At 33.8% G+C, this 24,052-nt stretch overlaps 3 protein-coding genes across 4 annotated transcripts; 1 reads left to right on the plus strand and 2 right to left on the minus strand.

The window, feature by feature from the left end:
- Positions 1–72: 72 nt before the first annotated feature.
- On the minus strand, positions 73–13,895 carry Sply (Sphingosine-1-phosphate lyase). The gene is made up of 12 exons (XM_090106257.1): positions 13,525–13,895; positions 13,269–13,411; positions 8,536–8,751; positions 7,786–7,994; positions 6,697–6,930; positions 4,264–4,473; positions 3,587–3,707; positions 3,065–3,182; positions 2,615–2,761; positions 1,945–2,065; positions 979–1,178; positions 73–556 (listed from the first exon to the last, which is right to left on the minus strand). The coding sequence occupies exons 2-11, from the start codon at positions 13,402–13,404 to the stop codon at positions 1,062–1,064; spliced, it is 1,629 nt and encodes a 542-aa protein (XP_089962383.1). The 5' UTR covers positions 13,405–13,411; positions 13,525–13,895; the 3' UTR covers positions 73–556; positions 979–1,061.
- Positions 13,896–14,782: 887 nt separating this feature from the next.
- ics (ras suppressor protein 1) lies at positions 14,783–17,454 on the plus strand. Its single transcript, XM_090106196.1, has 6 exons — positions 14,783–15,083; positions 15,437–15,727; positions 15,843–15,925; positions 16,148–16,262; positions 16,728–16,860; positions 17,274–17,454. Exons 1-6 carry the CDS (start codon positions 14,936–14,938, stop codon positions 17,356–17,358), a joined length of 855 nt encoding a protein of 284 aa, XP_089962322.1. The 5' UTR covers positions 14,783–14,935; the 3' UTR covers positions 17,359–17,454.
- A 1,291-nt stretch (positions 17,455–18,745) lies between these two features.
- On the minus strand, positions 18,746–23,818 carry Nemp (Nuclear envelope integral membrane protein). Of its 2 annotated transcripts, none has more exons than XM_090106195.1 (8): positions 23,546–23,818; positions 23,311–23,432; positions 22,748–22,964; positions 22,039–22,205; positions 21,429–21,644; positions 20,528–20,652; positions 20,134–20,295; positions 18,746–19,475 (listed from the first exon to the last, which is right to left on the minus strand). In XM_090106195.1, exons 1-8 carry the CDS (start codon positions 23,613–23,615, stop codon positions 19,310–19,312), a joined length of 1,245 nt encoding a protein of 414 aa, XP_089962321.1. In that variant the 5' UTR covers positions 23,616–23,818; the 3' UTR covers positions 18,746–19,309. The 2 variants fall into 2 exon arrangements, with proteins under 2 accessions (XP_089962321.1, XP_089962320.1); XM_090106194.1 differs by having other exon boundaries at positions 18,746–19,478.
- Between the last annotated feature and the right edge of the window lie 234 nt (positions 23,819–24,052).

Below are 24,052 nucleotides of genomic sequence, written 5' to 3' on the forward strand. Positions count from 1 at the left end.
TGTTTGGGAGGGACGTTGTCTTTTTTATCATGTGAGGTGTTGTATTCATCAAGTAACATATAAAATGAAACATTGAATTTTTCCAATATATTTATTACGATAAATAATAAACTATTAAATCGAACGTCTTCACCTAGGAATGTATCATAAATATCTTTACAAACTTTCCTTAAAATTATAATAAAATTTGTAACAACAAACATTTTTAATCACAATAAAAATTTACAGAGTTCCATTACAAAGCTTTCTAGGAAAATCTTAACGAACCCGCGTTGTTCAAATAATATTATGTATAAAATTTTATACCAAGAAACTACCAACTTCATAGAAAAATAAAAATATTCATACATTTATTACGTGTTATTATACTTTTATATGTTATTATGTTATTATACATATAAAAGTTAAGGAAAATGTAATGAAATGTTTACAACAAAAATCTTAATCTTCCCGTTATAAACAAATAAAAAATACTATGTATTTCATAAAATAGACTATTGAATACAATCGTACAAACATAATTCTTTGTTCCATATCAAAATACTTATAGAATAAAAATAATTTGGAAAATCCAAAAGTGCACGCCTCATAATTTTTTTTTAATAATTATTTATTAATTATTATTTTTGTTTATTTAATATTTTCCTGAGCATACTCAAGCGTAAGAGAAAAAAAAAGACTCGATTAGTAAAGTATTTCGGTCGCTATCGTGTTAACAAGAAAATCCTCCGCACATACAGACACACGGACGTCCAAGACAGAACTTTTTTAAACTGTTTTTTAACTAGTTTAAATAACAAAAATGACATCAAAAATATCATGAATGTTAAAAATAGTGTTTTTTCTTAATATGTGTGTGTATGTATTATCTTACAAGTGCAATGTATGATACATAAAGACATTTTAAGTTTGAAAAATCAGATGTTTTGCGCGAAGTGACAGTAGTACCCACCTCAACGCTTCGCTTATGAGGCGTGCAATTATTTCTCAATATTTTTACAAATTAAAGCAATATATTATGCGTAAATAATGTACACTAGTACTCTATATTATAAAAACATTTATTTCTCTAAATCTTCGGGTTTTGGCAAATAGTACATGGAATCTATGAAATGCTTTGTTATGTCGGACACGAGGCTTCGGTCGGAAATGCTTTGCGCTACGCCATAGATTGCCATCTGTAAAAAACATAATTTATTCAATCGATGATATTTTGGAAGCATAATTATTATTGTAGTTAAAATCTAATTAACCGATATGGGTAAAAGATAATAATTATTATAATATAGATAATAGTTGGGACGACAATTTTATAAGTAATCCAAACTAACATAATGAAGAGAAAACATTTAACTTTTATTTTTTTAGTTTGTTTTAATAACAGCTCGACTAAATAAAAGCCACTATATACGACACTAGATTTCCGCCCGCGGCTTCGCCCGCGTTTTTATTGTAATCGGTTTAGTAGTTTTTACGTGAAAGAGTAACAAACATCCATACATCTATACTTACAAACTTTCGCCTTTATAATAGTATTAAGATTATATCTAGCCAGCAAGAAGCCAACTGTCAAAAAATACTAAAGAACCAAAAAAAAACGATAAAAATATCCTTGAATTTGATATTATTGGTTTTATGGCATTCAAATGCTTTATAAATATGATGGTCAGGCGTCCGCCCCGGATTGGCGTGAAAGGATGCGGGTTCGAGTCCCGCCTCGTAATCGAATTTTATATATTCTTTATCTATAATATAAAAATGAATCGCAAAATGTGTTGGTAAGCGCATAACTCGAGAACGGCTGAGCCGATTTCGATAATTCTTTTTCTATTATATTCCTTGAAGTACGAGGATGGTTCTTATGGAGAGAAAACGTAAACATGTACCACGGGCGAAGCCGGGGCGGACCGCTAGTAAATTTATAAAAATATCGTTGTCTCTCACCTTCCCGCCAACCGGCGCTGCCCCATTGCGGCGACACTCCGCGGCCGCCTCCGTGACGTCACACACGAACCGCTCCGCCACGCCCGCAGCTGTGTGCGCGTGTGTCACGCAGATGTGGATACTGGGATACATTCATAAACGAATATATAGCCACATTATATTTAATTGCACTTTATTGTGCTGGCATACAAATTAATCATTAAAATTAAAACTTATAACTAGTCCAGCCTTGTCACTTAGGAGCAACCCACACAGTGAGCCGCCTGGAATGTCTATGCAAGAGCATTGTAATATGATATAATAATATATGTAATATAATCTAACATAGACATCTTTAATTTTACATTTTAATAAATTACGTATTTTCACAAACATTTTCTTTATTTTAAGTATGAAAAAAACACTATAGATACAAAAACATACTTCTATCATTTAATTTAAAGCTAATGTAGGCAAGTTAGGAGGACGCGCAACTAAAGCAATCTATGTTTGAATCTAAGTTATTTATTATATTATACTTTATGTAGCACAATTGGCGGCCTATCACCATGCAGTGATCTAAGCCAGGTAATTACAACAATCACAAGATTGACAAATTAAATCTGTTGCTTATATTTTTGTGTAACATACCCAAAAAATATTTTTATCTGTAATATTAAGAAGTACATACCCAGAAGGAAATTGCAGTGCATTCAAACTCCACCCTTTCTTGTGCAAAAGTTCGGCCATTGTGAAAATGTCGAACTCCTTAGAACCAAACGCAATCACGGTGGTCGCCGGTTTGCCGAATATGTAGATGCCTTTCACTTTGCGTAATCTGTTAAATGAATAATATTTTTATATGAAGTATATCTCAGAGATTTTTTGTTTAGTCACTTTTTGGTAAATTTATTAATAAAAAAAAAATAAAAAAACAATATTTTAAGGGGTTAATGTTGTGTTCTACAGTACAAAGAAGATTTTCTCGATCTTTCTACACGGCGGAAATCTATCTCTGCGCCGAATTTCAATTTTCAATTTTACATGAAGAACTTGTTACTCTAAAATCCAAACATTTTGACAAACTTAGTAGTATAAGGAGGATTTATTCTATAAGATTATGTATTACTTATGCACTTACTCAGCCTCAATATAAGTGGTGGTTGCCAAGATGTCTGCCGTCATGCGCACGTACCGCTCGCGGCCGATGTACATCATGGTCGCCCAGCACGCCGCTATTAAACCGCCAGCTCGACTACCTGCAAAATTATAATTATTACAGTAATACTAATTACTGGAACATAAATCTACACAGAAACATAGTAAATTATTATTACTTTAATAACTATTACTGGCACAGGCATATACACCACTCATAAGCACGGTGAACAATGCTATAGAGCAATATAATTAAAAAAAATGTCACTTTTATTATTTATATCAATAACAAGTGACATTTTTTTACTCATGGACATATTTTGTTTGTGGTTTAGGTCGAATCAATGTACATCTATGTACTATCTATGTACTCTACTGAGGCGCATACTTTATGTACGCTACGTAATCACAAGAAATTATAAATCATTTCATTAGTAAACTACATTGGATATATCTCTCACTCTCTCTCTTTCTTCTTTAACTCATTCTTTCAAAATTTACTAACCATTAACAGTAGGAGAGCCATAAACACCGCCGGGCCAGTCCGTAGTCACAGTGTACTGGCAGTGACGATACTCTGGTCGGCGATACAACACTACCGATGTGCCTTTTGGCGCGAATCCGTACTGAAATAAAATAATATTGGTACAAACACTAGGTATAAACACTAGGTATTAAAAATATTTAAATTAATAGTTATATTCTTGTTAGGTTGTTTATGAACCGCCGCACGAACCGAGCGAGCGAAACGAGCCGCGATAACGGCCGGCATTCGCTTGCAAGAAGCTACTTTATGGCATTTCCTATTTAAAAAATACAAACTATGCCGGCATACAACAACCTGCTTGCATATTATTTATGTATCGTCAAATTCCAACTGAATTAATTAATCCATGCTAATATTATAAATGCGAAAGTAACTCTGTCTGTCTGTCTGTTACTCAATCACGCCTAAACTACTGAACCAATTCGCATGAAATTTGGTATGGAGATATTTTGATACCCGAGAAAGGACATAGGCTACCTTTTATTGCGAAATATGTACCACGGGCGAAGCCGGGGCGGACCACTAGTAATTAATATTTTACAACAACTTAATAGACCTTACTCCAGCGCGATGTCGGATAGTGTTTATATGAAGTTAGGTTATCTTATTACCTGGTGAGGGTGTTATAGACCCACCTTATGTGTATCAGCGGACATGCTAGCCACCCCGGGCAGGCGGAAGTCGAACACGGGCACGGGGAACCCGGCCGCCGGCATGAAGGCCGCCACGAACCCGCCAAGACACGCGTCCACGTGCAGCGGCACGCCGTACTCCAGCGCGATGTCGGATAACGCTTGTATGTCGTCCATCGTGCCGTAAGGGAAGTTCGGCGCGGAGCCTACGATCTGGAAGATTCATTGTTTTAACCTGGATATGAGTTTGAAGATTATTTATTCTCATTAAAGCCTTATATCCACTTGAGCATGCTCAGGCGAATGAGCGGCTCATTTGGCCGAGCCGCTCAAGTGGAGACGCCTGAGCACGCGCGGCCTGAGCATGCTCAGGCGTCTCCACTAGAGCGGCTCGGCCAAATGAGCCGCTCATTCGCCTGAGCATGCTCAAGTGGATATAAGGCTTAAGAAATTTGAGTTTGGTAATATTATGCTCAGTAGCGCGAGCACATAAGGTATCATAAAAGTGTTCGTATCGTCATCGGAAGAATTTATTTAGGTAATAGGGACGTCATGCTCTCTATGACTGTCGACTGACTATAATATTATGAATACTTTAATACGATAATATTAAAAAATAAAATATATAGGGTCAACCGGGGCAAATGCAACTAAAAAATAACAAGTTTCAAGTTTGATCGGTTGCAGTTATCTCCTTTTATATTTGGTCATTTATTTGACCCATTTAGTGATGTTTGTATTTATTCAAGATTCTTTTCAACCAATCAAGCAATACAGTAGTCTTATAAATAACTGGTAGTGAGAATATTTCCTAAAATTGGTAGAAAAAGTTACATTAACCCCTAGTCGGGGGTAAATGCAACTAACTGCCATAGCTCTTCTTCTATTTCATATAAAACAACGAATATAGAATATATTTATGAGATTTCATGTTATTCATAGGATTTTGAACTGGATTACCGTGTTGCAAGGACGAGTTTTCAGGAAAAATCTTATTTTTCTGATTGTGGGGCAAATGCAACTATTTGTTAGAGAATTAGTGTGGGGAATGCAAAAAACTTATTCATCGATATATTTTTATTATTCTATATATATATACAATAACGTTATCTATACAATAACGTTGCGATCGTAGATGGCGCCGCATTATTTAGAGGAAAAACTCATGTACCTACTTTGATTTACCACTTTAAATCGCAACAAAAAAAAATAACAGGTTACTACCTACTGAGTCAATTTTAGTTTTTGGTCAGAACAAATAATATTCTTTGTGTTAAATATTGTTAAAAACGTAAACCAAACAAAATACGTTTATTAGTTAATCAACCGTTTACTAAAAATTACTTGAACAATCACAGAACTATCCTACCTATCGTTTTATTATAGTTACTTACGTATTATAGTTACTTATATTCTTTAACCACGCTTTATCTAATTTGAATTTTACTTATGAACCCGTCTCTGGGTATAATATCGAAGAAATAATCGATGGTTCTTCTTTAATTAATCATAAAGAAAGTATATTTTGACTACCAAGAAGGATACATAATAAAAATATCGACACTGTCACATCACTAGTGTTTTTAGTTTCATACAAAAATATAAGGGGCTATTGTAACTAACCTCACAGTTGCAATAACCCCACAGTGAAATTTTCATGAGGCAATTGTAACTGCATCAATAACACAAAATAGAGTCAACTAACGCACTAAAAATATAAATGAAATAAGCTTAACGGCTTGTGATAATCGTGTCCAATCAAAAACACCTGCAAAAAATCACTCCTAAACAATTTTTTTGTCTGCAAAACTCGACACCTGTTTTTACGCACACCAACTTCAAAATAGCGGTTTGACACAATGGCCTACCAATCAAATAGTTTTCATCGTAGGGGCACCATCTATTACTTGTAAGATTTATTAGTCGTTGAGTTATTGAATCATAGGTGGCGATTTATTACAACAACTCTAATAAATTAGTTATGATAACTAGTTGCCATAGCCCCATAGTTGCATTTGCCCCGGTTGACCCTACCATTTATTTTTATAAGAAGCATTTATAAATTACTGCATTACTACTGGACATGAAATAAATTATATACAGGAGAAACATGACAGAAAAAAAACCTTACATACTCAAAAATATTTTATAAACTCAATTTCATATAAAAAAAATTATCACGAAATTATTTTGTCCTTCATGCACCACATCATACAATATAAATATTGTGCATTTATTTAAAATGCAGATTGCTAAATCATAATATTTCGAAAGGAATTTTACGTTAATAATTTATTTACTAAAAATATACATTTCTTCAAAACTATTTAGTTAGCGTCTATCTCATTGCTCTGTAATCCATATATCAACAATAAACCTGTATATTGTATAATAATTTTATATACCAATTTCAATAATAACATTAAGTATACTTACCATACAAGTCCTTCTCCCAATAGCCTTTTTCACAGCGTTCACATCAACGGTCAGCGTCTCAGCATTTACTGGCACTGTGACGACTCCTATTCCCAAATACTGGGCAGCTTTATCGAACGCAGTGTGTGCGGTCGTGGGTAATACCATTTGTGGATTTGATATACCATTGTTGTATGCCAAATCGCGGAACGCTTTGCAGGCCATTATTATGGATTCTGTTCCACCTGTAGTAACCTAGAACAGGAAATATGTTATACGTGAAAATTTTATTGATTCCTTGATGGACAAGACAACAGTTTGATTCTTTCATTTTAAATAATCTTAGAGATAACTTGCATTAAAATTCTTTATAGTGAAATCATCTCCGTTCATATGAGAGCGATAATATGTACATAAAGGCATCAGATATTAATCTATACTTATAATAAATCTGTAGAGAGGCCAATTCTGTACATGAAATATATTTAAAAAAAAACTATGAAGGGGTGATAAGGGATCGCTACTGACGCCAAAAATGCAATCAGTAAAATTTTTGTCTGTCTGTCTGTCTGTCTGTCTGTCTGTCTGTCTGTATATTCGTTATAGAAACAAAACTACACGACGGATTTTAACCAAATTTGGCACAATTATTCTTCATACTCCTGGGCAGGTTATAGTAAAAGAATCATGTAAATCGGTGTAGAAACACCAAAGTTATACATGAAATACGCTATAAGTCATCGCGCGTGAATACAGAATCATGCAGCCATAAGGATTATTTTTGTGTATCAGTTGCCGCGTTCGACGCGCTTCGCGGCGGGAGCTATAAAAAGGCGGCGGGTCTGCACCCGTTTCGCGTTGTCATGGCATCACGTGTGAACGGCTGAACCGATTTCGATAATTATTTTCTATTATATTTCTTGAAGTACGAGGATGGTTTTTATGTAGAGAAAACGTAAATATGTACCACGGGCGAAGCCGGGGCGGACCGCTAGTCATTAATAAATGTTACGAAAATTGTATCTTGTTCGCACCCGTCCATGTACGCGGTGAGCACATACGAAGCCCACACCTCAAGTACCGTAGTTTATCTCAATCACTCATACTTACCGTGCCACAGCACTCGTCGTCCCCATGAAACAGATTAGCCGCCATGCGAACAATCTCCGCCTCCATTTTATTAACGCCCGGGAACACATCCGCATGCAACGGGTTCGTATACGCAGTGAGAGCGTACGCGTCGCACGCCACGCGGCAGATGTCCTCGTTCGTGTGATACACCGCGCCCGATACGTTGCCGCCCTTCCAGTCGTATGTGCCTAATCATAATAAGCCATTTAGTTATCTATAATACAAATATATACAAATAGAAATAAAATATAAATCGCCAAATGTGTTACTAGGCGTAAAACTCGACGAATGGAATAATTCGGGTTCTTTTTTGAGCACAAAGACGAGGTTGCTTATAGAGAGAAAAACGTAAAAGGGGCAATAGGGCAGAACAACGTCTGCCGGGACAGCTTGTAATCTATATTATAAATTTGAAGTATTTAAAGGTGCTAATGTCACCTACCTAGTGGTTCGAATCGAAAAATTATTTATTGAAGTGAAAACTTTAGCCACATTGATCATTATTTAAGTTATTTGGACTAACCATTCAATTAAGAGTTCGTGCGTCCTTTGCGTTTTAAATGAATGCCTAATGGATTAAACACGTAAATATTTATTTATTATTGATGACCTTATTTTATATGTTATACCTAGACACAAGTGCGTGTCATGTAAATTGCATTGCCCGATTAAAATAATTAGGATAACGATGCAGTTTTATGGTATCATCTAAACTTTAAAATCACCAACCCAAACTCAAATGATCCCTAATCTCTTCAGCAACCCTTTCAGAAGGCAGGCCATTCTCTGGTAGGTGTCTATTTATAGGAACACCCGCCAAACGCTTCGCAACATCTTTTTTGAAATCCTTCTGTATTTCCGACATTTTTTCTTCGATTTTCCTTCTTACTATTGGCACTTGACGAAGCCATCGGAAGAACTCTTTTCTTAGTCTTGTGGTGGGAGCTGAAAATTAAAAGAGCAAAACAAAACATTACTTACCGGAAAGATTAGACATAACAATAGATGATTAGAAATAACAACAATTTTATTTCTTGGGTTTTCGTTATATTTAGCCTATATTAACCTTTGAATACATAAACAATACTTTCTTATGAGTTGCGCAGTGCGCTTACTAATAGGTAAGTAGGTTTTAAACAATAACATGTGTTTAAATTAAATATACCTAATTACCATTTGCTATTCATAAAACCAGAAGTCCAAATAGGATTTGCCCTAACAAGTAACATTACACAGAATAGCGTCATTAGGAATTTTTTAATCATTAACAGGCTTAACTAACCCGTTTCCCTTGAATGACATTCCTATTCAATAAGAATAAAAATAGTGTTAGGTTAACCATTTTAACAATAGAATGTTTCTAGGGTAAACTTTCGGTGGGCCCGGCGACGGGCTGCCGCTGATGAATTCTAATAAGAGCTTCTAAGGCTTGACGGAACACAGTGGGGTTTTGGTCGGTAGGAATCCGACATAACTCTCGCCCCATTCCCCGGAGGCCGTGGGTATCTCTGCAAGATTTCCCCACTTAAAAAAAAATGGTAAACTTTCGGTAGCGTTAGTATTCGGCGTTCCGCACCTCTATCAATGCATAAGGACCAAATGTAGAAGGGTTTCACACGTGCATTCCACGGAACATAGTGGTCTGGATTTGGAGTTTTACTTTATTAGCTGTTGTACAAAACATCCACCAGATCCAACAACCACCAGATCAAGACCGAGTCCCTTTTTTCCGATAGCGCTGGGTACAACACAAAACAAAATGGGGACAGGAATTTCCCAATTGTAAAGACTAATTTATTCATCAATCCAATTAATACGGAATCGATGCGCATCTGAATCACACTCGACCTCATTTTTTTCTATCAAAAATTCACAAGTAGTCCATCGAATGAGTCCCTCCAAGGGGGGTCTAGAGTGCGTGAGTTAGTAACGTAAGATGTTTCTTCGGAAACATGTCAAGAGTCCCTAGGTAATAAACATACTAAAACCCCGGGCCACTAGGAGGAGCCCCGGAGTGGGGGGAGGGGGGAAATGGGTCCATTTTTTCATTTTTCGCTTAAATCTCAAAAACGGTACATGTTAGAGAAAAACTTTCAAGGAAAAGTTGAAAGGCCATAAAATTATCTACAAGTTGTACCTAAATCATTTTTTCCTATATCCTACCGTTTCTGAGTTATACGCAGTAAAACATGATTTTGGCTCAAACAATTTCCACATCAATCGATCAAAAAATATTTCTTTCTTCCAAAAAACTCAAATGTGCAACTTGTGACCGGTACTGATAGATTGCTCTTAATTAGGACTATAATTGGTAAAATAAACACATTCCTCCATGGAAGCCTTAAGGAGGAATCGATTGTCAAAATATTATATTAGGGCAGTTTGAGTTACTGAACTTGATCTTTTTATTTTTTTCTTCCAAAAAACTCAAAAGTGCAACCTGTGACCGGTACAGATAGATTGCTCATAATTAGGTCTATCATTGCTAAAAATACCAGATTCCACCACGGAGGCGTTTACGGGGAATTTAATTTTATCACGGTAGTTACGATACATGAACTTTTTATTTTTTTTCTTCCAAAAAGCTCAAAAGTGCAACTTGTGACTGGTACAGATAGATTGCTCATAATTTAGTCTATCATTGATAAAAATACCAGATTCCACCATGGAGGCGTTTACGGGGAATTGAATTTTATTAGGGTAGTTAGTTAAAAAGTTCATGTATCGTAACTACCCTAATAAAATTCAATACCTCCTAAACGCCTCCATGGTGGAATCTGGTTTTTTTATTAATGATAGACCTAATTATGAGCACTCTATGGGTACCGGTCACAAGTTGCACTTTTGAGTTTTTTTGGAAGAAAAAAAATAAAAAGTTCAAGTATCGTATCTACCCTAATAAAATTCAATTCCCCGTAAACGCCTCCGTGGTGGAATCTAGTATTTTTATCAATGATAGACCTTATTATGAGCAATCTATCTGTACCGGTCACAAGTTGCACTTTTGAGTTTTTTGGAAGAAAAAAATAAAAAGATCAAGTTCAGTAACTCAAACTACCCTAATATAGTATTTTGACAATCGATTCCTCCTAAAGGCTTCCATGGAGGAATGTGTTTATTTTACCAATTATATACCTAATTAAGAGCAATCTATCAGTACCGGTCACAAGTTGCACATTTGAGTTTTTTGGAAGAAAAAAATAAAAAGATCAAGTTCAGTAACTCAAACTACCCTAATATAGTATTTTGACAATCGATTCCTCCTAAAGGCTTCCATGGAGGAATGTGTTTATTTTACCAATTATAGACCTAATTAAGAGCAATCTATCAGTATCGGTCACAAGTTGCACTTTTGAGTTTTTTTGGAGAAAAAAAATAAAAAGTTCAAGTATCGTAACTACCCTAATAAAATTCAATTCCCCGTAAACGCCTCCGTGGTGGAATCTGGTATTTTTATCAATGATAGACCTAATTATGAGCAATCTATCTGTACCGGTCACAAGTTGCACTTTTGAGTTTTTTGGAAGAAAAAAATAAAAAGATCAAGTTCAGTAACTCAAACTACCATAATATAATATTTTGACAATCGATTCCTCCTAAAGGCTTCCATGGAGGAATGTGTTTATTTTACCAATTATAGACCTAATTAAGAGCAATCTATCAGTACCGGTCACAAGTTGCACATTTGAGTTTTTTGGAAGAAAGAAATATTTTTTGATCGATTGATGTGGAAATTGTTTGAGCCAAAATCATGTTTTACTGCGTATAACTCAGAAACGGTAGGATATAGGAAAAAATGATTCAGGTACAACTTGTAGATAATTTTATGGCCTTTCAACTTTTCCTTGAAAGTTTTTCTCTAACATGTACCGTTTTTGAGATTTAAGCGAAAAATGAAAAAATGGACCCATTTCCCCCCTCCCCCCACTCCGGGGCTCCTCCTAGTGGCCCGGGGTTTTAGTATGTTTATTACCTAGGGACTCTTGACATGTTTCCGAAGAAACATCTTACGTTACTAACTCACGCACTCTAGAACTTTTTATTCAATGGACTAAAGGTGAATGAGGATAACTATGAACAAAATAAATTACGACACCGCTCCAAAAAATTCATTGAGGAAAACATGATAATAAACTCGACGAGAAGAAATGATCAGAATGACTTTGCAGCTTTAGAATTGACTCAATATGATGACGCATTCCATTAGTGCTCTAAGAAAAATACGCAACTATTTCATCAGTTTAGAGTATAATTGAAAAATAAGGAAATAAAAATAAAGTTAAGAATTCAGCTCCAATTTCGGGACTCGACTTTTCGAAAAGCACTCGCAAAATCTCGTAAATAAACTTATTCAATAACACAAAACTTACCAAACTTTTCATAAATATTTGTTTTTATTTTACTTTAGTAGACCTTGCAAGCCTTTCGAAAAAGGTTAACTGCCTATCCGTTTAAGTATGGTTCACAAAATCCGCGACATTTCCGAAATTTCGTATCTTTATTTTAAGTAGGAATGCCTAAATAGTAAGAGTTGTAAACAAAACTCTAATTTTATCATATTATCATATCAGAAAAATTAAGTATTACATCATAATCATACTACTTGTTATTGAATTACAACAGATGAACACATTTTACATTTCAACCTTAAAAAATTTTAATTTGCAATTCTTAGTAAAAAAAGTATTAAACATTGATAATAATATTTCTATATTTAATTTGTTGAATGCTAGATTATTTTTGAGTGACATAGGCTATATTTTATTTCATTTATATTATATCCCAGGTCAACCCAGGCCCAGGTGGCAAAGGGTGGTTAGTGTATCATAAATATTTTACAATATAGCATATTAGCTATAATAAGTTTGTTTGTTGGCTTGAATGCACTGATCACAGGAACCATGGATTAAATTTGAAAAATTATGTCACCGATAGACCATTTATTGAGAAACGCAATAGGCTCATTACGCTGATACCATTTAGAGTGGAGCGATGCGGGTAAAACCACAGGATACAGCTAGTAACTAATATTTTGAAAAAGATGAATGTAATTTGAATGTACAAGTAGTGCGATATGGAGTGTTCAAACAGTTGTTAAAGAATAATTAGTAATATCACTTTCAAGGTTACAGTTTTTTTCAGCTAATAGTGTCTATTATCATTACACATGTGAAACAATAAACAAGTACAGTTGTACTGACACAAATTTCTTATTTCAAAATTCGTTAGAAGAAATATTGAGTGTTACTATGGACTTTTTGTCCTCCATACAATAAAAATCCCGATTATTTCGCAATTTGTATAGTACATACGAATGTTTTAAAATTATGACTAGAAAAGGAAAACTTTATATTAAGTACTTTATTCCATACCTGTAATTATCACTAACATTTAGGCAATAGTATAAGGAATAGACTCATGAAGTTTTTTCTAATAGTGATATGAAAAATAAATATACTCACTTTCTTTTCCATTATAGAGACTGTGTGCCCAGACGAGAGCTAATACTGAAGATGCAGTTAGAGTCACTATTTGCCATGGTTCTTTACCATCAAAGAACTTATTAATGGCTTTCAATGGCTGTGGTCGCTCACTCATGATTACACTGTAATTTTTCAAAATAAGATAAATTACCAAGAACAATACCAAATTTATTAATGATATAATATAATTATTCTCACTTAATAATTAATTATGACTTATGTGTCAACAATTTACCTGTAATTAATTATCACAAACTCAATAAGCTATCTCAAATCTTTATGGATCTATCAAAAATTACAAATTCTTAATCATGTTAATTATGTAGATAACAATTATAGTTTGCGATAGTTGTAAATCCCTGAGAACACAAAGTTCAGCTGCACTAATTTAATAATTTTTAAAATCACGTAAATGTTATGTTAGATATCTATGAACACTTTTTATGAATTATAACAGCTGCTAAGGCGTAAGTAGCAAAATTCACGTAAATAAATTAAAGGATGTTAATTGATAGAGCACTAACATATAATTCTGTTTTAATACAAGGAAAACAGAGTTTTGAGGAAGAGGATTTTTTTTTCAATCATATGTTTATGACAAGTTTATGACAACAAGAGCACCACAGATAAACTATAAAAGAATTCACTAGGCGGATCGGGCCGGGCCGCATCGCAACGCAAAAATACGCCGGCCTATGTTTTGTATGAAACATCGTCCATTAGCGACGGATCGGGGCGGGGCGGGCCGCAACGCATTGGCGGATATCGCTTCGCAGGCGGATTTCTGCCGGCGGTGCGCTGCGGCCCGGCCCGCCCCGATCCGTCTAGTGGACGCAGGCAGGCGGATGTGAGCGGCGAGCGTCTGTTAGATAAAATCCGCCTAGGCGGTCCGCCGCGCCCCGTACAGGTGGACGCAGGAGCAAACAGCGCGTCCATTAGAGACGGGACGGTCCGTTGCGATGCGGACCGGCCCGATCCGCCTGTAATGGACGCCTAGCATTAGAGTGCGTTTCACGAAAGAGTTCCCCTGCCGTTATGTTGGCATACCAGACTGTCAAAAACGAAAAATATTTTTTTTTAATCAAAAATGACAGAGAAAATATTCTCCTTTCTTCCTAGCCTTAGGGCGTATTCAGAAAGAAAGCTTGAAACTTATAAGCGCTTATCGGCGCTTGTCATGTTCATATATTTTCCTGCGCGGGTTGACAGCACTGACAGGAAAATATATGAACATGACAAGCGCCGATAAGCGCTTACAAGTTTCAAGCTTTCTTTCTGAATACGCCCTTATCCCGTATCTTACGGGGTCGGCTGCATAGAAAGGAGAATATTTTCTCTGTCATTTTTGATTAAAAAAAAATATTTTCGTTTTTGACAGTCAGGTAAGCCAACATAACGGCAGGGGAACTCTTTCGTGAAACGCACTCTACCTATTATTTTATTCTCGGAAATAAAATAGCCTTTTGCAAAAAAATAATAATATTATTTATGTACATAATATATAAAAGTCTCGTTGTTTATAATCTGTTGTCACTTCTTTTTTGTCTTTATTTCTACCAATCACAAAAAAGAACAAATATTTGAAGTGCATTCTGATTGGTGCAAAGTTTATTCTGAAGTTTTGATCGGGGAAGTAAATTAACACAATGAGTCATCCGCCAGTTTCTTGTATTCCAAACACTGCCAAAATGTCGAAAGCTAAAAAAGTGATCGAAGAAGCTAAGGAAATAAATAATCCTGAAATTGATTTAGTGGATAAAGGGATTTCAAGCCTCGATGAAATTCCAGGCTTGTGTAAGTCATCTTATTACAATATGATCTTGTTTTTCCCTTTTTAGTATAACTTGTTTTGTACTTGTTTGTTTCGCAACAGTTTTTTTTGTTTATATATCTTTATAGTAATAATTTGAATCTTATGATGTATATATTTAAATAACGCGTTTTCTTTTTATATTAAGAAATTCAATTCTTTATTGAAAATACACCTAGAATGGGAATTTAGCGTTTGTTATAATTATAAAGATGACTTCATTCTCACATCACTATCAACCACATACCTAATAAAATATATTTTTTACCTACTAGTAGGGTATATTATTCCATAAATCATATGAATAACACATATTAATTGGTGAAACATATTCCAGTTGCTTTAGAAAACATAACGAGGCTAACTTTAAGTCATAACAAACTACAAGTTGTGCCAGCTGGTCTTGCGAACTTAATCAACTTGGAGATTTTGAATCTTGCCAACAACCACATAGAGGAGCTGCCAGTTAGTTTGTCGTCTTTACCCAAACTCCGGATTTTAAATGTGTCACTCAATAGACTGTACACTTTGCCAAGAGGATTTGGTGCATTTCCTGTATTGGAAATCCTGGATGTGACCTACAATAACATTAAGGAAACTACCCTGTCAGGAAACTTCTTTATGATGGGTAAGCTATATGGGTATATAATAATAATTTATATTACTTTTAAAGTTTTTTATATTAAGTTTCCTACGTCCTATCCTTGGAATAAATATTATATTTTGACAATTTTAATTTTCAGAGAGTCTCAGAGCCTTGTATCTAGGCGACAATGACTTTGAATATCTTCCTCCTGAAATTGGAAATCTGAAAAATCTACAAATTGTAAGTAATTATTTTTCCATTTATTACAGAACAATTCAATTAGTTTCAAAGTTGGAATTTTATCCTGTTGTAACATAATATGCATGACAGGAAAATTTTGTTCTGTAATTATATTATTATTAATAATAATAGAAATTATTAAATTATATTGATAGTTATGAAGTTAACCTTTATATTTAAAATATCAAATATTGTCACATATAATGATTTAATCATTTTCAGCTATCAATGAGAGAAAATGATCTAATTGAAGTACCAAGAGAGTTAGGACAGCTAACAAGGTTGAGAGAATTGCATTTGCAAGGAAATCGACTTGTTGTTCTTCCACCAGAAATAGGTATTTCTTATTCTTATCATATACTCTTATTATTTATTATGTATACTTTATTTTTAAGCCTATTTAACCCATTGACCACCGAGCGGCCCGATCGGGCCGAGACAAAATAGATTTTCTATTGTGTCTGTGATCCGAGGACTGACGGATTCAAAAAAGTATGGAGAGCTTATTTGATTGAATTTAGTCTTAACCCATTGAGCCCCAAGCGGCCCCGATCGGTCCCAGATACAATAGATTTTCTATCGTGTCTGTGGTTCCGGGGCCTGAGTTATTAATTATATTACACAGAAAGTTAATAACTTTGTCGGTTTGTAGCAAATAGTCTTTAGACTAGGCAACATAGGCTAAGTGGACATAAATCAACTAGTTCTTCAACCTTTGAACATTTTCAGTCTTAAGTTAAAGGTCATAAAGAAGTTTCACTTCTTACTCTAGTACACGCATACATTTTTTTTAATACTTCAGGATCATTGGAACTGGCAAGTAATAAGTCAGTATTGAGGCTGGAAGGTAATTTCTGGATACCACCAATTGAAGACCAACTCAAGCTTGGGCCATCTCATGTGCTTGATTATCTGCGCTCTGAGACATATAGAGTGTAAGTTTATACTTTCTTTTTGTTGTTTGACAAGGATTATTTATTTTTAAATGCAATAAAATACAGCAATTTTCTGTAATATAAATTATGCAGTGTTACTCTATATGCAGTATTATTAACTCTTTGAATTGTTTTATTTACTTATAAATATGTTATCACCAAAAGACTATTAAAACATGTAATAATCTTTAAACAACATAACTTTAAATATTATTCTGGCACTTTTATTTATTTTGCACCACCATGTTATTGACTCATTTATTTTCCTCGTCTTTTCTGGGTTGCCTGGTAGAGATCGCTGCCAGCGATAAGGCCGCCTACTGTACATTGCTATATTATATTTTTAAGTTTGTAAAATGTATTCTATAAGGTGTACAATAAAGTATTTTCATTCATTCATTCAACTTTTACAGTTTGTACAGTCGGCACATGTCTGCCAAGCCTCCGCCGCCGCCGCAAACACTCGACAAGAGCAAGAAAGCAAGCAGAGTGCGATAAACAAATAATTGTGTTCTCAGGAAAGGTACTAGAAACCGTAAATTGAATATAAAAAAATTAAGTCAAGATAATTTTCAGTGTGAAGGAAATTATTTATACGATAAACTTGTCAACCATTTTAAAATAACAATTATTATTTTGCTATGGAATTATTTTCCATATTAAAAAAACATCGATTTATATGAAAACTAGGAGGTTCCTAGGAATTTACTATTTGAAATATAATTAATGTACCATAGTGCCTTTACCTTTTATATTATGCTTTAACAAACGCTAAAACTAAGTGTATGTGTACTAATGAATTAATTTATGATATGTGTTGTGTTATCAATTGACGTGCAATTGTAATTTATAGATATATTGAAATGTGCTAAAAAGTAGTACGTTTTTTTATTGATGAATATTAGTGCAGTGCATTTTTTTACTCTTATTTTGATGGACAACTGTCTTTCCAGATACATATTATTACAAATCAGATTATTTTTTTATAATATTGTATACAAACAAATTAATTATTGTTATTACTTTACTCACCAAGTGCCATGCATATTATAAAATTGTTATATTAAATGTTCATTAAAAATAGGTTAATTTAAAATAATAAAAAAATATTGCATAAAAAATGTTTATTTAAACCTTAAAACAGTCTTATAAAAATAAATTCACACATTAAACCTATAAATGCCTTATTTACTACAAACAATAAGGTGTAAAAACATTTTATACACATCCCATTTAAAGAAAGGGTATAAAATTTTATTAGCAAACTTTTTGCTAATGAGCAACAATATTATCCTATTAAAGATATTTCAAAATAAAGTTAACTGTTCATACTATATAATATTCAAATAGATTGTTTAGTAGACTTATTATGAAAAAAAATATACAGGCCGATATGAGAACTTCCTCCTTTTTTGTGAAGTCGGAAAAATAGAGTAAAGGCAGAATGTTCTTTATTTATTACATTTAAAGTTGTAATTTAAGTTTATATAGTTCAGACAATGTGTGAATGGTTCTTTTTACAATATATACTGATTACATTTAAAGGCCGTCATAGCAGACTGACCTACACAAAGTAATTATATACTACAGAAAGTATTTTTTGTATTTACTATGAATGTAGATAAGCTGTTATCAGATTATCATACTTGGTTGTTTCTTCGTTCGTTTCTATGTTATTAATTGATACAAAGACTAATGATAATTTTATAATAAAGTTTAAGAAATAAATTATTACTAACGAATCAGTGTTTTATTATTTTATATTAAAATAAATAGAGATCACATGTTTTTAAAATCTTTCTAATTGTGAAATTCTACTAAGCAAACAAGATTCTTATAAATAATCACACATAGTTAATTCAATACAGAGAGTTTTTGTTACAAAACTTAAATAAATAAGAAATAAAATAACACTACAATATCATAGTTTCTTTAAGTATAAAATATTTTTGTTACCAATTTCAAGAAGATTATGATGAAAAATTCATAGATAAAGTGGATTTTAGAAGACTTTGCAATTTTCTATAGGAAATCTATTATAGTGAGCTGATAAACATTACTAATTTAAACTATAGCAATATAACATTAGGTAGAATGAGTAAAAATGTTTGTACATAGTTGCAATAACCTAGCTGCTTTTATTTAATTTGAACTCTTGTTTCATATCTTTGTGATAATACATACTTAAAAGAAAATAGAAATGTGTTGCTTACATACTTTCTTTACAATGTTTCAAATCACCGGTATACCGGTCTTTAAGTAAAACTCATCATAATCTGAAATTGTTGATATCTGTATACAATATTTTACTTGAAACCAACTTGACACTCAAATTCCTACAATGTCCACTCTTGATAACAAAACGTTATAATAAGACTAGTATTGTATCCTTTATTCTTACACATAAACCTTGAATATTATTGTGTGCAATCATAGAATAAATTTGTTTTCATAACTCGTCAAGTTCTTCAGAAGAATCATCATCTGATATTTCCATATTATTCCTGGTTGAATTTGCATTCGGCTTGGAGCGTTCCAGTGAAAATGCGTAGGACTCATAGTCGACTATTTCGTCGTCGCTGAGGTGTGAGTTGCCTTCGATGAAACTTGCGAAGCTGCTTGAAAACAAATTATTTATTAATAATACTGTACCAGGCTGAAAATGTAATTTTTTTAGTTCTTGTAACATAACATTCTTATCCTATCGTATTTGTGTGTTGATAATAGACACGGAATGCAAATAATGACATCTAATATATCAAATTCTTGACCGATTCTTATGAAATTTTGTGTGCATATTGGGTAGGTCTGACAATCGAAAAATATCTATTATTCATACCCAGTGATAAGAGTAAGGCAGAACAACGTTTGCCGAGACGGCTAGTATTATTATGTACTACTTATGTTTTATAACACTCATACGATTTTGCCTCCCCCCAGTTCTGACAATAACTTAAGAGGAGGCTCCCTAAATTTAATGTGAATTTGCATTAATATTCTGAAACAGTCACACATACAATCTAAATAGAACTTTAGTATATGATTTATTGGGTCTTTTTCTTTCCATGTACAAGACAGTTATGTAATTGTAACATTTTCGCTCGATTCATTTTTTATTCAAAAATTATGCCTTTTTTTAAGGATTATTACATTTTTTTAAAGATTTCTAACCGGTGTCTAACCGGTCTCTGAGTGCCAGAAATTATGTTAGGGAGCCTCCTCTTAAGTTGGACGTAATATTGTATGTAAGTTGTGGTGCTGCCACACACTCACCGCTTGGCGTCATGCAGCTTGAGCATGACGCGCCACTGCGCACAGTCCGGGCTTGTGCAGTGTTCCCGCAACTGTTCCAGCGCACGCTTCGTCTCACGCGCACCTTGCTCGTAGTACTCCTCGCTAGTTAGTAGCCGCGGCTTTGGAGGGAACTTTCTGCGCCTGAAAACATTTGAATGGGTTGGAACTAATTTGATTGATGGATTTCAGTAAAAAGCGGCAAAAATATTTGTGCCGGGAGTATCTCTGGGCTGATCAAGTACAATTTCTTAAGGTCCGACCACACTAGGCGTAACTATGCGACAACGTAGCAACGCGACGCGACTCAGCTTGATATCCTTTCTATGAAATTGTATGAGGATCGGACCTTTAATTTAAAATAGAGTATTCTCACCAATATCCCTGTATAGCGTATAACCACGACTGCGGGAAGTATTTGGCAACGAGCGAGGCAATCACAATGGCAGCTGATGCCTCCTGGTACTGGCTGCTGAAGAATGTCGTGAACACGCCCACTAGCTAAAAGTCAACAAATGAGAAACTCTGTATTAGTTTCATATGGCTTCCAATTTCCATGGATAAAATCCAATGTCGGAAAATGGCGTCTTTTTTTTTTTCGGGCGGCCATCGACCAAACCTTGACATGTCACATGACGTGGGAACAGCAGCCTAGAGTACGTTTGCCTACAATGCAACTGCAGTAATGCGAGTGTATTTCCTGTCTACCCTGAATACCGCCTTGTACAAGAATATATGTGTAATATACTCGCGTCTCCTTCTCGAGCTCCTTCCACACAGTTGGCGGGAGCTCGTAAGTTGTTTACTGGGTTGTACTGTTTGTTCGCACATACATTAACACTATTTGTTGCAATTTCTCACATACCTTACGCTTAAAAGACAAAATATCCTATAAATCTAATAAATAAGATCAGTCAACTTCTAGCTCTCGTAACTCAGTTTGGACTGAGTGTAGAGGTATATATGCCATAGTAAGTTTCGTTTATTACATTATTCTGTAATTAAAAAACAAGGTTTAATCGATGGCCGCGCGAAAAAAAAAAATACGCCAGTTCCCATACTAAATCCGACATTGTCCTTTCAAGATGAAGTATGACTATTGTATAATATTGTTTAGTAAAAGGAAATGTGTCTTAGGAATAAGAAGGAATTCAAGAACATGGAACTCTAAGACTAAATTCATTTTATTACAAATGCATGCTATAGTATCCTACATATCAAAAACTTATAGTTTTCTTATATAGAAGTATGTGGGCGATAGCGAAATTTTCACTTACCTGTAAGGTCCACATAACCAAATTTTTACTCCGTTGATTCTTTGGTGGTCCAATCCGGTAGCACACAACAAAACTAATGAATCCAGCCAGAAATGTATACCAGAACAAATAAGCCTGGTACGACACTACAAGAGTTCTAATGTTCTCCCAAATCTGCTGGAATAAATACACTCCTACTGTCCAGCCTCCAATTAATATGCCGTATGTGAGAGTTTTCTGAAATGTTTAATACAAATATTTATTTATAGTAGTTTTATATTTAAAAGAAACATTAATAACCTACATTTTCTACAGACTACATACAATTATAAGATCAAGAACAATAGTTCCTCAAGCTAAATGTGCAATAATAGACCTTTGCTAAATATGTACCTACAAATAAATATTTAGTTTCATACACGGAGTGGTTGGCCTAATTATGATATATGTATTTTTTTACTTTCCTTTTTTTCATCTAAATTGCATCTTTTTTTTTCATAATATGTCCATAATAATAAACTTATTTCATTTTATTCATTCATTTCATATTTCATTCATTCATTCATTCATTCATACAATCAGCACAATTTCATGTTAACTTGTTTAAATATTTATTTATCTAAAGACTTACCTTTGGCAATAACCTGCTAACATAATAAACAAGCACCATGAAAGACGCAGACACCCCCACGATGATACCACACAAGTAGAAGAATACAGGATTGCCGCTGAGAGCCCGCGATGTGAATATCAATGCTATACCAGTTACCATTATCAAGACACGCCATAGATCCACTCCTACAAGCATAAAATTATTGGTTAACTAGCTGTGCCGCGCGGTTTCACCCGCGTGGCCCCACTCCTGTTGGTCTTAGCGTGATGATATAAGCCTATAGCCTTCCTCGATAAATGGGCTATCTAACACCGAAATAATTTTTCAAATCGTACCAGTAGTTCCCGAGATTAGCGCGTTCAAACAAACAAACAAACAAACTCTTCAGCTTTATAATATTAGTATAGATACATTTTGAAATCTATTTTTTGTGCATATTTATTATGCCATGTTGTAAATAAATATTTTCTGCTGTACTTTGTTTTTTTTTTTAATATTCCCATTTTTCTTAGAAATCCAATGCTTTTCTTCATCTGGTAAGATATGTAGATAGCTTTTTTTGGTAGACTTCATAGACATTCAAATAATTATTGAATTGAATTTTAACATTCATTCATAAAACTTACCTGAGAAATTTCAATTTTCATATAACTTGAAAAGCCAAGTTCCTAAGTTTAAACAGAAATATTTACAATTGCCATAATAAAATACCAAGAAATAAACTTACTTTGTATCTGTAGTTCAATACTATGTCTTTGTTTGGTATTGATAGCCATACATGTAGGAGAAAAGAGGTTAATAGAGACACTTCTATAAACTTTCTTCTGGAAGGGATTGACAACGGCCCCCCAGCCATAGCTATCCTCAGTGTAATCCTTATATACTTGTTCAGGATTATCACCCAGATATTGACTGAATTCATTGTTTTGTATTTTAATGTTAAACTAAAAAATAACAGTTAAAGAAAATAATTTTATATCTACAGTGAAACAAGGTTGACACTATTGGTTTCAATTAGCACTAATACAAGTTTTAACAGTTATACTTTCTTATTTGAAGAATAAATAGAAAGAAGTTACCTAAAACACTATAGAATGTTTAAAATCAAAGCATGTCCTTATTGAATTTTTTTATATATATTTTATGTTTAATTAAAACGGATTGATTGATAAAATTAATATTGAAGAAAACAACTACAGACACTATTTTATATTATGAAAAAGTATTAAAAGATTATGAACAACAATTTAATTTAAGATGTTCCCCTGATCATCGGTATTAAGTAATTACCTTTACAGTTTGCCACAAAGCCAGCAAATTTTTAGCTGTTCCTGAATAGCAGTATATATCTATCGATTGCTTTGAAGGAAATATCTCTCTATCAATCACCGTTGGTCCACCAAGCCAATGTACTGTAAATAATGTTATTGAAGTTTTTACAAATACCAATATACGGCTCTAGTTTCATATATTAATTGAACAACTGCTATCAACTAATAAAGTAACCTATTTTTAATTATCTCACCATCGTAAGGCAATGAATTTGTTTTGGTGATAACAAATAACAACGCAAGAACCCGGAGACCAAGGTGCATTATGTCATGAGTTATTTAAGTTTATAAAAAAAACATCCAAAGAAATCTGTACGAGAAAAAGTTATTACGATAGTAGTTGTAATTCTAATATCAAACTGTTCTAATCAAGGAAACTTTCCCTTATCTAAAAATAGCAAAACTGTGCTCATTTCACAACACTGAACACAAATTAAAATAATGTGTTTTTTGATCATAGCTTGTTTGTAAAGTTTTGAGAGAAATGTCAGTGTCATTACTGTCATTCATATTTTGACGTAGAGGGAGAATGTACTAGAGACGACATCGGCGTATACCCGAACGAGATGGCGAATCCTTACGTCAATGTTGCCAACTATTACAAAAACTTTTTATCCGAAAAACTGGCAAAATATCTATAAATGTTTGGGTATTTTTTTGTAAGATAGGTTTATGAAGAAAAAGACAGATTTGAAAAGATT

The sequence above is a fragment of the Colias eurytheme genome, chromosome 10 (genome assembly GCF_061535395.1).
Source record: "Colias eurytheme isolate Ceu_HAF_F1 chromosome 10, ilColEury1 Martin Lab GWU primary, whole genome shotgun sequence".
NCBI lineage: Eukaryota > Metazoa > Arthropoda > Insecta > Lepidoptera > Pieridae > Colias > Colias eurytheme.

What these genes read in the sequence shown, in the direction of transcription:
- Sply (XM_090106257.1), bottom strand. Translation starts at nt 13,404, where the DNA reads ATGAGTGAGCGACCACAGCCATTGAAAGCCATTAATAAGTTCTTTGAT. An exon ending in TGGCTCTCCTACTGTTAATG is followed by an intron (nt 3,183 to 3,586) that starts GTTAGTAAATTT and finishes ATAATTTTGCAG; the next exon opens with GTAGTCGAGCTGGCGGTTTA. An exon ending in CAGCGCCGGTTGGCGGGAAG is followed by an intron (nt 1,179 to 1,944) that starts GTGAGAGACAAC and finishes TGTTTTTTACAG; the next exon opens with ATGGCAATCTATGGCGTAGC.
- ics (XM_090106196.1), top strand. Translation starts at nt 14,936, where the DNA reads ATGAGTCATCCGCCAGTTTCTTGTATTCCAAACACTGCCAAAATGTCG. An exon ending in CGATGAAATTCCAGGCTTGT is followed by an intron (nt 15,084 to 15,436) that starts GTAAGTCATCTT and finishes AACATATTCCAG; the next exon opens with TTGCTTTAGAAAACATAACG. An exon ending in CGCTCTGAGACATATAGAGT is followed by an intron (nt 16,861 to 17,273) that starts GTAAGTTTATAC and finishes CAACTTTTACAG; the next exon opens with TTTGTACAGTCGGCACATGT.
- Nemp (XM_090106194.1), bottom strand. Translation starts at nt 23,615, where the DNA reads ATGCACCTTGGTCTCCGGGTTCTTGCGTTGTTATTTGTTATCACCAAA. An exon ending in TTAGCAGGTTATTGCCAAAG is followed by an intron (nt 21,645 to 22,038) that starts GTAAGTCTTTAG and finishes TAAACATTTCAG; the next exon opens with AAAACTCTCACATACGGCAT. An exon ending in TGGTTATGTGGACCTTACAG is followed by an intron (nt 20,653 to 21,428) that starts GTAAGTGAAAAT and finishes GTTGACTTTTAG; the next exon opens with CTAGTGGGCGTGTTCACGAC.